The following is a 13869-nucleotide window of genomic DNA, read 5'->3' on the forward strand; positions in this document are numbered from 1 at the left end:
TAAGGGAAATGCTATAAATCCGGAGATTTCTAAACAAATTTGACTGGAGTCAATATTGGCCTTAATCACTCCCCAAATATCCTTACTTAATATCACACACCACTCTAATCTTAACCAAAAATACCATAGAATCAAAAAAATGGAGAAGAATAGTCGGCAGAAGAAAAACTCAGCGAAGCAATCGTACTCTTTTATGCAAGCCGACCAAGTGTTTGTGAAAAAGATTCTCTCTCGAAACTCCTCCGGCGGAGACCACTCTTCTTCTTCGCCTCTCGAGAGCTTCAGAGTCCCCGCCGAAGTGCCCTTCAAATGGGAGTCTCGTCCCGGAGAGCCCAAAGACAAGCCCGAGAACGAGAGGATCGTGCTGCCGCCGAGAGTTTCGCTTTTCCCGGAGGAGACGACGGCGCGTGAGTCGCACGCGCCGCCGTCGGCGGCGGCCTCGAAGCGCGTGGGCGTGAGGCAGTTCTTGAAGAAGGTGATCGAGAGAGGGCAGAGGAGTGTGAGCGTGCGTAGGCATTCGTCGTCGAGGTTCTCGCCGTCCTCCGTCGTGGCGGTGGCGCGTGGGTTTTACTCGGGGGAGATTGCGGCTGGTTTGCCTTCTATACCGTCTTCTAATTATAATAATAAAAATAAAAATAACGACTTGGGATTCTCTACGGCTCCGTCATCGCCTTGGTCGTCTCCGGCGTCGTCAACTAATGATTTCAATAGTCTCCGGTTAGACAAGCCGTCCAAGATGCAAAAGTTTTCAAAGGGTTGCGTTAAATGGATGTTTTGATTTCATTTTTTTTTTTTTTTTTTAATTGATATTTCATATTAGGTCTAGCGAGGATGTGAATTGTGCTTCGTCTCATTATTATTATTATTTTTCTTTTGAGACCAGTCTCCTTAATAAATACTGCTATGATTATCCGGATAGCACAATTATTTCGTCCATCACTGCATAAATTGCCGTAATATGTGTCATATAATGAAAAACCATAGTTTGATACTTTTAACCCAAGTAAGATTATAAAAATAAATAAAAGAACTAATAATTTTTGGCTAAAATATTAATTTTAAACATGAACTCGTAACACGAATAACAAATTGAATAACCGGAATGCATATTTTTACCAGAAATTTTACGAATTAGCTAAAGAGTAAGAGCATAGAATTAGACTAAAAATAAAAATAAAGCTTATTAGTTATTAACACACATGAGAAACGCACAATTTTGAAAATATGTAGTTCTGTGTTGTCTCTTGTAATAAAATTTTATTGGTGTTTTACATATATTCTAATAATATACTGCGTGCAATTTAAAAAAAAAAATAGAAAAGTGTCATTCTCTCATTTTCTTTCATTCTACTACATGGTCTATTTTTGCTTAGTTCAACTCTTCGAGCGACGCCAAGGGATGTTTTACCATTGTTTGTGTTGATATTGTTTGTGTTAAAATCAAGGCAATAATTTGAAAGCCTGCAACCAATTATATGTGCTAGTTCGAGGAATATGTGCATGATGAATATTGATTCCAACTTCATTATCGAGTGAATACCAACATAACTGTATGTATGAACAACTTTTATTTTAGACGTTTTTGTCACAATCAAACAAACGAAACCAAAAACCATGCATATATTTGTATGTATAAAAAAAATTGTGTAAAGAAGAAAATTGTTGCCCTTGATGATTTTAATGGAAATTACTTCGTCAAAACTTTTGTATGATCATATTCACTCTAGATAAGAGTTCTCAAATTATCATGGTTGCATAGTGATTTTGCAAAGTTTAGAGAGCTTAAAATTCGTTACATTTCCTATGAACTCAGGATTATATCATTTTAGGGTTTTTGTTATACGAGTTTCACTGTATAAAATAAAACACACTATATAATCAAGGATTACACACCCACACATAACTCATATACCAAGAACCTAGCTACTAAAAGTTTGGCAGATTCGTACTACTACTACATAACATATCACAAATCGGGTTAAAAATTTCATTCATTTTGCTGAAGTGGGCTAAAAAAAATATATCAATAATAGTAGCAAAATATGAAGAGGGTATTTTTGTTAAATCCAACTTTTAATAATTGTATAGACCTAAATTTCTAACGTTAACTCACGGGGAGTAAGACATGGAGTAAATAGCTAGCATGAAAAAAAGATAAGGTGTAAAATCGTTAAAATAAAAAATGTAAGGATGAAATCGTAAACTTACGAACTTTATGGACTATTTATGCCAATGTCTATATGTTAATTTAACCGCCACTTTTCTTCCCAATCAGCCATTGAAAGGGTTCAGAGTTCTTCTCTCTCGCAACTATGTACGGTAGCCAATTCGACGGCGCCGCCGCCTTCTCAGGCGGCGGATTCATGCCCTCGCAGACAACTCTAGCTCCGGACAGTTCATTCTCGTCGTCCAAGGTAAATCCCTTTTTCCTCTCTAACCCTCTGTTTGGCTCCGACGAAATTTCGAGTACGAACATTCGTTATAACTCTAACGAAGCAAAATCACCTTGGAACTCGGATTATTTTTTTTCTTTTATGCTTGTGAGAAAGCGTTTGGGTTGTTCTATTGCAGAATCGCGATGTTCAGGCTTTGCTTCCGGTCACTGTGAAGCAGATCAGCAACGCTCTCACGCCTGGAAATGAGAAATCGGAGTTTCTCATTGACGGTGTTGATGTGAACAATGTATTGTCTCTTTCAACTCTGATTCGTGGAGGAATTGTGAATTTCATTTGCTTTTTTCTAACAGTTTTGAGACTTAAGAGTTTGTTGAATCGTTGTTAGGTCAAGCTGTTGGGAGTTATATGTGAGCGAGTTGGAAGGGTCACTGATGTCGCTTTTGTGCTGGATGATGGGACTGGACGGATTGACTGTAACAAATGGTGAGTTTTATTTGCTTCAAGATTTCGTGATTCATTTTACATTGGAGGTTTTGAAATATAAGTATATGATTATATATATTTATTGCTTTTAATCTTAATATATTTATTGACGTTAATGTAGGTTTCAGGAAGCTGCAGACACAAGCGAAATGGACGGCATTGTGTATGTAATCTCAGACTCGGTTGTTTTGTGTTCTTGTCGTGCTTTTAAGGCCTGTTTATTTGTTGTACTTTTTTTTCATTTTTTTTTTCCATTATCATAAGGTAGATTGGGTATCTATTTATTGCTTTTATTTCTAATTGTTGAAGTGACCGAAATGACATTATAGAATTAATCACATTTTTTATGATTTAATTTACTGATTTGTAATATTTTCTTCTACTAGCAACAATAGTTTTTATACAGAGCTTATCAAAGACCGATATCCATATGCTTCCATATGTTTTTATACAATAGTTATGGCAATGCTGAATTGGCTAAATGTAGCTTCATTGTTATGCTTGACTATTCCTTCTAAACTTTAGTTTGAAATGGATAAATAAAAAGTTCAGACAAAAATGACTTAGTGATGTCATAGAATTGATAGTTAGAAACAGAGTATCTGAGTCAAAACATCCAATGTCAATTGAAAAGTTCCTCGGACCATAGCAACAAATGATTTAACCTCTAATATACTTACTCATTGAGTGCTACTCGGTTTTATCCTGGTCGAATTTTAATTATGATTCAGTTGCTCTTATCTCTTTTAATTGCAGTGATGGAACCTATGTTTGTGTACATGGACGCTTAAAAAGCTTTCAGGGTAAAAGGACCCTGAATGTGTTCGCCATTAGGTATGCATTCCAGCTTTTCTATTGGTCTTTTTTATTTAAAATTAAAAAATAAAATATTGTCAAGTATTTTTATGGGGCTTTTTGGGGTTCCTTGCATGGATGTGAGCATGTTGGTGTGCAGAATTTATTCGTGTATACACATTCCTTCAGAAAAATGACATCTAAGGAGCTATCTTTGTAAGTTGGAGGATATGAGTAATTAGTTCCTTGGAAATAATTAATCGTCAATATCACTTATCCAAACCAAAAATAAAAATAAAACTTATTGGAAGTAGGCATGCATGCATTAAGGAGAAAAAATGGCAACATAAACCCATGGAGATCTATTCTCCTCGAAGAGAAATTATGCAATAGACTACCCGTTTTGGGAACGTCCAGCGCCAAAGTCACTGAGTGGGTAAGCTGCCAATCCCTAAAACGGACTATGTATTGATGTCTTACAACCTGGTCTATTGTCGTGAATCTTTCGTTTCCAGCGAAATTTGATGGAAAGGGGAATTCTTGTTTTGTAGGGGAATATTTGCCCTACGTGTAGCTCGAACCCACAGGCTCTAATTTTTGCACGAACCCACCACTTAAGCTGCCTCTTGTAGTAATTTAAAGGGAATTATTAGAAGCTGAAATTCTGATTGGAGACTAAAAAAAGGATGTGCTTTCGGAGTGTGCTACTGGATAGAATGTTGCTGTCAGATTTTCCATGTTATGGAAGTCTTTTATCTGTAAGAACGTGGCAGTCTTCACTTGATTTCTAATGCCATGGCATGATGAAAATATTGGCTTCCTTGCAATTGCAGTACCCGAAACTCTTCTCATCTCTCCCTCTTAGTCTAGTATATAAGGTTTCGTGACAGGCGTTAGAGGCTAAATGGAATGCTTTGAGACTGCTCTTCTTCTGTTTCGGACTCCTAAAGTGTCTAACGGCTATTTAAAAGTCATAATTCCTGCGATTCTTTGGGTTATATTGTGCCGGATAAATTATTGTAAATTTTGAGTATATCGTGCCGGGCGCTTTTAAGTGGGAGGTGAAATTAAGTAAAAATTTAGCGGTGTGTGCACTTGTATCTTAGAAAGGTTATGATTTTCTCGATGGTTTGTGGGTTAGAAAGCATGATTAGCACGATGGATTCAATGATGTGTCCATTCCGTTATATATTTTATACCCTTTGGTGGTAGTGTCATGCCTCAATGGTGTTTTTCTGTTGCTTCTCAGCTTTTGTATTTGCTAATGTCTTATCACGGCTTTTCTTCTTCTTCTTTCTCCCTCGGGTTTCTATTAGATTTGACCTTAAACGCTGTACTTTCATATGCCTTTTCAGACCTATCGAGGACTACAACGAGGTTCCAAGCCACTTTATTGAGTGCATTTATGTCCATTTCTACAACAATAGAGCTGTGGTTGGTCCCTTGTTTTCAATTTGTCATGGAATCGCATTTTTGCTTATCTTTGGCAACTGGCTGACATAATCTGATGATATACGATTTTTGTTTACAGAAACAAGTAAATGTCAATCATCAGCCACATGTGACAGGTTCTATGAATCAGGTATGGCTGGCACTAAACAATAAAATCTAGTCCCTATATTTCTTTTTAATTTTGATTTTAATTTTTTTTCCGGTTGTTTTCTTTACCGTTGCTTTGCATTTTCTGTAGTCATTTACCGGATATAGCGCCGATGGAGCAAAGAGCATTGAACACAAAGTATTAGAAGCGTTGAAGCATCCTTCTTATTTGTGAGTTTTTCTTATCTTAAACCTTTCTGTTATATTTCATAAGTTCGATTGCAATATAACTTGTTTGCGAGTGTTTCTTATCGTAAACTTTTTTCCATTGCCCTAATCTTTATTACTCGATACTCCCATGTTTTTTCGACTCGAGCTTGCATTTCTAAGATAGATGTGCGATTTTGAACTGTTTTTGAACATCCTATGTTTAGCTAATTTGTTTGTTAAAATAAGTACTAATTCTATTATTGATACAATGCTTTAAGCTACCAAACCAAAATTATTTACAAAGCATTTGTTCCATTTGTCATTCAATTTGACAAACTGAAAAAAAAAAATCTCTGGGGCCTTGCACTGCAGGAGAAAGAAACTGTTGTATCGGATATTATCTTTAGTCTGAAAAATGGAAGTACTGACATATATATGGTTGCTTTTCGATGTCGACGACAAATACAATTTCGGAATTAATCAAAGACTTGTGCTCTGCTTTTTATTTTTAGGATTATTATTTTTTTACTTTTTATGTTACGCTCTTCATTGCTGTGTTTGAAAATTTATATTGCAAATATGGAAAGGTCATTCTATGCTTGCTGTGTAATAAGCCTTTCTAATATTGCTTCTATTTTTTGTTTTCAGTGGCCGGGAAGAGGGTGTTCCTTTTGATTTTATCTCCCAACAAGCCAAAATTCCAAAGGATAAGCTCATGTCTCTCTCTCTCTCTCTCTCTCTCTCTCTCTCTCTCTCTCTCTCTCTCTCATAGACGCAAGACCGATCACATTTCTTGACATTTGGCTTTGCAGGTTGGTGATGGAAGAACTTGTGAAGGAGGGAGTCGTTTACTCGACAATTGATGACTATCACTACAAGTCGACTGTCAATGGTTGACCCGTTTGGGCTTTCTCCTTTTTGAAATCATTCTACGGTTTAATCCCGTTTTTGTATAGTAAAGAAATAGCGGGAGTATTAAGCAGTTTGTTTTTTAAGGTATAAAGTCTGTACACTTAAATTTGTGTTTGGAATAGCGATGGATTTGTTTACCGCTTGATCGTGTTACTAATTTGCTAGTTTGGTGGTGTTGTGTTTCTAAAAAATAATTTGGATCAAGGATCGAAATATCGGTACCGTTACCGTTCCGAGCTTTCGAATTTACTGGTAACCCCCGGTACCGTAAAGGAATACCGGGGAAAGCAAGAAAAAAAGAAAAGGAAACCGGTACTGTTGAACTTACCGTTACCGTAGAGGAATACCGTCAAATACCGTATTTATCGAGGGGAATTCATAAAAGAAATATACAAAAAAACATACAAAGTACGTAGGATAAAATTCATAAAATTAAAAATAGTGTAGAATGTTTCAACACAATATAAAATTACAAACACAACAAAAAGTAAGTTCAATAGTACAAACAAAAATGATAAAGTTCAACGCAATCCATCAAATATTATAGTTTAACAAATTCAACATAAAATGGATATAAATGAAATGACTACTCATAGCGACCATATGCATCGGTCATACAGTAATCATATCAAGTCATATAATGAGCACATGCACGAAAGTACATATCCAAGTGGTAGTCGTACAGCGTTCATGTGTGTAGCGACTCGAAATTTTAAGCTTAATGTTGTAAATTAAGTACGTCAAAAGGACGAGAAAATTATGTAAATTAATTTTCTAAGAATTATTTTCATCATTTTGGGTTTGGAATAATGAGTTTATCGAATTAATTTGAAAAATGAGAAATCTCGAAATAAAAAAGAAGGATTTATCGAGTTCGTCTCGAATAAGAAATTATTTTCCGATGAGATATTCCGGAATTTAATTTGAGAAAATAAATTCTCAAGGACGAGAATGAATTCCGAGAAACCTTAAATAAATTTGAATCAATCGAGAACGAATGAGAAAATTCTCGGTTCAAATCATTTAATTAAAAGTTCGATCGGTTACGGTTTTAGTCACAAAATTTTGTGACAAGGACGTGGTTGTAATGTTTTTCTGGGCTCAGTTGAAATAAAATGTGGAGCTCGGGGTCAATTTACAAGCGGTGGAGAATTGAAGGTCTTTATGAGCAAACAAACTATATACCCGCGCGTTGCAGCGGTCAAGGAAACGTATTATTAGTCCAAATAAATAATCAATTAATATACTTTCCTCAATCGAAATAAATATATAAATAACTTCGATTGAAATTAATACACTCATTGAAGTTAAATTAAAACTAATTATGCATTGAATATTAGTCAAGATAAGAAATTAATATAATATGCAATGCATATAATAGTTAAATATGAATGTAAAATAAATATATAAATTATAAATTTTGATAATTCATATAATTGGAATCTACCTTATTTATTTGTAATAACATTTTTTATTTCTATTAGAGATATCCTTCTATTCATATATATATAAATGTTCTTTAACTTTAACTATTTAACCCCATTTATAAAAAATAAAAATAAAAACCCAAAAAAATATCAAACCTAAACTGTGGGCCTGTGGCCCAGCCCTTCAGATCACATGAAGAGTTGTGCCTTGATTTTCTTTTACATTGACAGGTGATTTTTTTTTAATTTTTTTATTGAAAAGAGTTGAATTCGTGTCAACATTATCAAGCTACGATTTTTAATCTGAACTATTACATTGATGTGACTAATATAGTCTTTTCTTCTTCTTTTTTCTTTTTCCTTCTTCTCGGTTCTTCTCCTCACTAACGCGACCTGCATCAAAGAAGAACAGAAAAAAAAAAAAAAAATTAAACAACAACAACTCCACATCACCGGCCGACCATCATCAACCTCACCTCACCTCCTTCACTCTTCCTTTTTCCTCACCCGTGCTCGGCCAACAGCTCCAGCACCGAGCCATCACCGCGCGCCTTGGCCGAGAGAGAACGAGTGCCGCGAGCCGCCCCGTGGACGCCGACAGGGAAATGAGGAGACCGGCGGGATCTGGGCAGAAATGGTCTTCGTTGCGTCGGGAACTAGGCAGGTCGGCGGGATCCGGTCGGGAAGTGGGAAGTTTTGGTGTGGGTCGCGGCTGTTTTTGGATGAGCTCAATCCGACCCGGTTTTTTTTATTTAACTGGACCGGACCGGGAAGTGGGAACCGGGTTCCTCACTGGTTCCCGGTCCGGTTCCCCCGGAACCACCGGAAACTTCCGGTTTTGGTGGTTCCGGTGCCGGGAGTTCAAAAAAGGGGGAACCGGACCGGTTCCCCCGGGATTTAAAACCCTGATTTGGATATAGCTGTAGAAAAAGTTAGTTGGTTTTTGTTTTTTGTTTTTTTTTTCCAAGTATTTTTATAACTAGTTAATTCTTTAAAATAGATCTAGTTTAAATTTTATAAAAATAGTCCACTAGACTTAAATTAGTTATTAATTGTTCAAATAATTAAATTAATTGAATAGTTAATTTAATTAATTTCGGTTTAGTGGACTATTTTCATAATAAAATGAAACGCGGACTACTTCTTAAAAAAAATGTGGGCTATTCGTCTATTGGCATAATTTTTTTTTTTTTTTTTTTTTTTTAGGAAAATAGAATGTAATTAAAGATGACTTCGTTCGTTGAGGCTACAAACTCAAACTTAATCAAAGCATGGATTTTCTTCAATTAAAGCGTAGAGAACTTTTTACCATTTTTTTTTACTAAGAAAGAAAGAAAGAAAAAACAAAACGGTAAGTGAGGTATAAAACGGATATATATTGGGCGTGTTTGGTACAGATTATTTAGCCCGGTTTTTGTTTTTATTAAAAGCTAAACCGCTTCTCCAGCGTTTGATAAAATTGTTGCGAAAAACTGCAAAACCGATTTTAGAATTTGCACTGGATTCGGAAAAGCTAACATTCCTAGCTTTTTAAATCAGCGTTTTTAAAATAGCATGACAATTACTTTAATATCCTTAGTTATTTTGTGAAATCCCTAAATTATCTCCTAAACTCTCTAACAAACTATTACAAACTGAGCTATACAAATCTATAGAAACTCTCATATATATCAGAATGGAAAGTCGTTATTTTCTTATTAATAAATTGCCCTTAAATAGGCTGACTACAAATGTAACAGAATAGAAACTAATTACTATAAACTAGCGAATAGATTTGAACAGATCCGGCGTATTCTGATATACAACAACAATAAATGTATACAGATTGACTAAGCTAATTTGTTCCTAAAAATATGATACAGATTTGACAACGTCTAACAGTTTACACTTTTAATATGTGGCAATCCAACCTTCAGATAATAATACACAGAGTTACATGTCATTAGACAAACCTGTGAGGAACAACGCAAATTGAAGCAAGGCGCTCTTGTTTTCATCATCTACATATGTCTTTTGGGGAAGAAACTGAACAGAAAAAGAATCAAGTAAGCAAGTGGTAAGCTCTAATCATACTATGCAACTTTTTTACTGTCAAATTTTTTTTAGCTCACGTGTAATAACTGAACTTTTGTGGCTCTCAATTTTTAGGACTAACCATATTTCGGAGATTCAGAGTTTGAAGTTGATGCAGAGGAACTTTTACTGAGTGATTCCACAAACAAGGTAAATTATTTTCCAATGTAATCAGCTTGTAAAAAGTAACCACAAAACAGATAACAAACTTGATAAAATGTCTACATTTCCATCACAATTCAAGTCCTTTTTATGTTTTCCAATTCAAACCCATCTTCAATTTATCATTAACAACTTTTATCAGAACATATAACTACGATTGTGTCAAGGGAAAAAATCGAAATCCGACCATATCCAAAGACCAAGTATATCTAGATTTACTCCAGTACTACAACACAAACGCAATTCTATTCAATAATGAAATCATATATCTAACAAGCTCGAAACAAAACAAAAAAGCTTAAAACCCTATAGTCAATCGGATTGAGGAATGACAGAACCAAAACCCCCAAACATAAACCCTAAATTCATTTTGAAGAAGAAACGGATTTGAAGAAAAGAAGTAGAGACGTTTGATGAGGCTTACAGTTCGAGGAGACGCATTTGGCGCTACGGCTTGAGTACAGAGTGATCAGAGAGCTGATGAAGGGGCCCAGGTCAGCGGCGTCTCTGAAGGAGCGGTTCATCCTGGAGAAGAAGATCAACCGAGCTCTGGCGCTGGTCCACTGGAAGACGACATACTCTTGGAGGAGACGCTGGGAAACCCAAAAAACCTAGAAACCCCTAAACCCCTAAAATCAAAAACCTAGAAACCCCTAAACCAGGAAACCCAAAAATCTAATACCCCCCACTTAAAAATCAGCTCAATGATTTGAAGAACAATCTCGAGCACAACGGATTTGAAGAAATTAATCAGCTAAACCCTCGTTTCCCCGGCGATGTAGGCTCGCTCGCTCGCTCTCTCTCTCTCTAAAAACAATGTCGCTCGGTTTGGATGTGGGGAAAGAGAAAAAAAAGTAACTTCGGTTAAAGATAAACCATTGAATGAGTTAAATAAAAGCGGTGCATGTTAAAAAATTAACTTCGGTTACAAATGAACTCATATGTATACTTATATCCCAAATTATTGTATTGTTATATAGTAGTCAAAATAATAATATTATTATCTATATACTCTATCTGTATATCAATATACTCATAATGAATTATTTTGAAAGCTGATGTAAATAAATTTCATATGTTTAACCGAAGTTAGTCTCACCACGGAGAATTAAAATAAATTTCTAGTGTGCATATTTTACATTTTTACTATTGAAAGAATTAAAATAATACATTTTTTAAAAGAATTAAAAGAATTAACCGATTGAAAGAAATAATACATTTTTTAAGTTTTACTATTTACTATTTCATATGTTATATAATAGAAATAGTTCAAGGATATAGTTGCAACTGGAGCGTATGCATTTTCTTCTACAACTAACCCTCGTCATTACGGTGGTAGTGAGGCATTTCCTAGTGCTGACATCTTAGAAGAAAGAAGTGATGAATCGGAGGATCTTGTATGTCAGCCGAATCCTCAAAAGAGTTTGAATAACAACAACAAAAATCCCCTAGACATCAATAATTTTCCAAAGTTTAAAAAGGCTGGTGAACAGAGCAAAGTTAGTGGAGCGGCTAAATTATCTTCTCAAATCGAGCGTCTTGTGAAGGCAACAGAAGAGCGTAGCGACACCGTATACGTAGTACGCAAAGAGATGCCTGGTACTAGTATCGCTGAAGTAATGGAAGTTGTTTTGTCACTGCCTGGTATTGTAATCGGAGATCCAACGTGGCTTTTTGCGACCAAACTATTTCAGAGTCGCGAGAAGAGAGAGATGTTTGCAACGATGAAAGATCCACATATTCAAAGTTGTTGGCTCACTTACGAGTATGATCTACTTTATGGCTCTAATCTAGGAGGAGCTCCAAATATTTCGCGCGTTTGAATTTTTAATCAATTGTATTAAATAAGTGTTCTTATATGAGAACTACATTCATTGTTTTGCATTTTTTGTTTATTTTATTTTACTATAATAATCAAACAATACGAGAATGTTAGTCTCGTTTATATTCCTTGGTTACTTTTTTTTTTGTAGTATAAATAATGTTTACATCGAATGTTATTTAGTCTTATGTTATCACATATTCGTTTTCAGGAACAAATGGATATCACATCAGACGATGAGTTCGACATTGTTGCCAAAAAGGAACATAACGAACACAGTGTTCTTATACGGAAAATTGCTCATTTGATGCAAATTTATAATGATACATACATAAATAAAGTTCCTTGTATGGATTAAAAAAAAACGGGGCATATTTTTCTTCAAGAGATATTGAGGGGAAACATAATTCGGTGCCAACGACTGTTCAGAATGGAAAAAGAGGTTTTCACAAGTTTGTGCAATAACTTGGAAACAAGTTACGGTTTCAAAGGTTCAAGACATATGACTGCATTGGAGATTTTAGGAATGACTCTAATGATTCTAGGACATGGTCTAGGAAACCGGTTAGTGCAAGAGATGTTTCAACATTCTGGTGAGACGATAAGTCGATATTTTTCGGAGACGTTGGATATATTATGTCTCATGGGAGCCGATGTCATAAAACCTGCTGATCCAGAATTTAAGAGTACTCCCAAAGAAATAGCAAACGATCCAAGATATATGCCACATTTTAAGGTATTATACTCATATTTTTGTTATTTATTTTCATCGATACTCTGTATAAATTAATTGAGATATTTGTTTTTTTTAAGGATTGCATTGGTGCTATAGATGGTGTTCATGTTCCAGCTTCTTTACCTCAAGCAGATCAAATACCGTTTATCGGTAGAAAGAAGATTCCTACTCAAAATGTTATGGCTGTATGTGATTTCAATATGAAATTCACTTTTGTGTATGCTGGTTGGGAATGTAGCGCTCATGATTCAAAGGTATTCTCTGCCGCTCTTCGTGATACTGAGATTAACTTTCCAAAACCTTCAGAAGGTATGACTTTTTTTTATATAGCTTTGTCTTGTATACAGTTTAAACTAAATCGTTATATTCAACTTGATATGTCACAGGAAAGTATTATCTGGTTGACGCTGGTTATCCTAATTTGCCTAGATATCTTGGTCCGTATAAAGGTCAAACATACCATCTGGAGCATTTTCGTGCAAGAAGAACTCAACCTACTACAAGCAAAGAAATCTTCAATCGTGCACATTCTTCTCTGAGAAGCGTCATCGAGCGGAGCTTTGGAGTGTTGAAAAAAAGATGGAGAATCCTGAATGTCATGCCGAGTTATCCATTCAAAAATCAAGTAAAAATAGTTATCGCAACTATGGCACTGCATAACTATATTTGAATGCATGCAAGACAAGAGATGGATTTTGAAATATTCGACGAGACAGAGGGCGATGGCGAGGGGGATGAAAACGACACAACTGAAGATCAAGATGAAGATTGTCAGACTTCTTCGAGTAGTATGGACAAGTTAAGAAATGAGATTGCTGCAAGTTTAGTAGAAACGATAAATTTGTAGTTTATATTTTTGTCAATAATTAAAAAACTTTATATTAAAAATAAAATAAATTTGTTTCGTCCATATTTTTCTAGTTTGTAATTATAATTCATATATATGCATATAAATAAGCATATAAATAATTATTATTTAATTTATAAGACCATGTCTATTTTAGTCTTTTGACCATAATATATTTATTTTACCAAACGCTAAATCAGCTTTTGTTACCAGCAACAACTGTTTTATAAACAGTTTACCAAACACCTGTCAGTTTAAAAAAAAACAGTTTTTTTTAAAAACAGAAACTAAAAGCATTTTTTAAAAAAACAAAGCCGTGCCAAACGGTGTCATTATTTTCTTAAGTGTGATACACTTTTCATTTTCTTGAATTTCTTTTGTGTTATTTTTGTAATTTATGTTTTTGACTTTTATCAATATTTTTTTTTATGAGTCCTTTACAAAAATAATAAAAAAAAGCCGGGTAT

The 13869-nt window shown here is 35.0% G+C and overlaps 2 protein-coding genes and 1 pseudogene across 2 annotated transcripts; all 3 read left to right on the plus strand.

The window, feature by feature from the left end:
- LOC149394910 (uncharacterized) lies at positions 1-811 on the plus strand. Its single transcript, XM_089616047.1, has one exon. The coding sequence runs from the start codon at positions 140-142 to the stop codon at positions 776-778; it is 639 nt and encodes a 212-aa protein (XP_089472173.1). The 5' UTR covers positions 1-139; the 3' UTR covers positions 779-811.
- A 1446-nt stretch (positions 812-2257) lies between these two features.
- On the plus strand, positions 2258-6536 carry LOC149394911 (replication protein A 32 kDa subunit A-like). Its single transcript, XM_089615275.1, has 10 exons — positions 2258-2414; positions 2572-2682; positions 2782-2879; positions 3001-3042; positions 3636-3713; positions 5030-5108; positions 5206-5256; positions 5365-5444; positions 6072-6140; positions 6236-6536. The coding sequence occupies exons 1-10, from the start codon at positions 2313-2315 to the stop codon at positions 6318-6320; spliced, it is 795 nt and encodes a 264-aa protein (XP_089471401.1). The 5' UTR covers positions 2258-2312; the 3' UTR covers positions 6321-6536.
- A 3941-nt stretch (positions 6537-10477) lies between these two features.
- LOC149394912 (uncharacterized) lies at positions 10478-13402 on the plus strand (annotated as a pseudogene).
- The last annotated feature ends 467 nt before the right edge of the window (positions 13403-13869 follow it).

This window comes from Urtica dioica, chromosome 5 (assembly GCF_054948205.1).
Source record: "Urtica dioica subsp. dioica isolate 48M chromosome 5, U.dioica_male_clone48M_v1_H2, whole genome shotgun sequence".
Taxonomy (NCBI): Eukaryota; Viridiplantae; Streptophyta; class Magnoliopsida; order Rosales; family Urticaceae; genus Urtica; species Urtica dioica.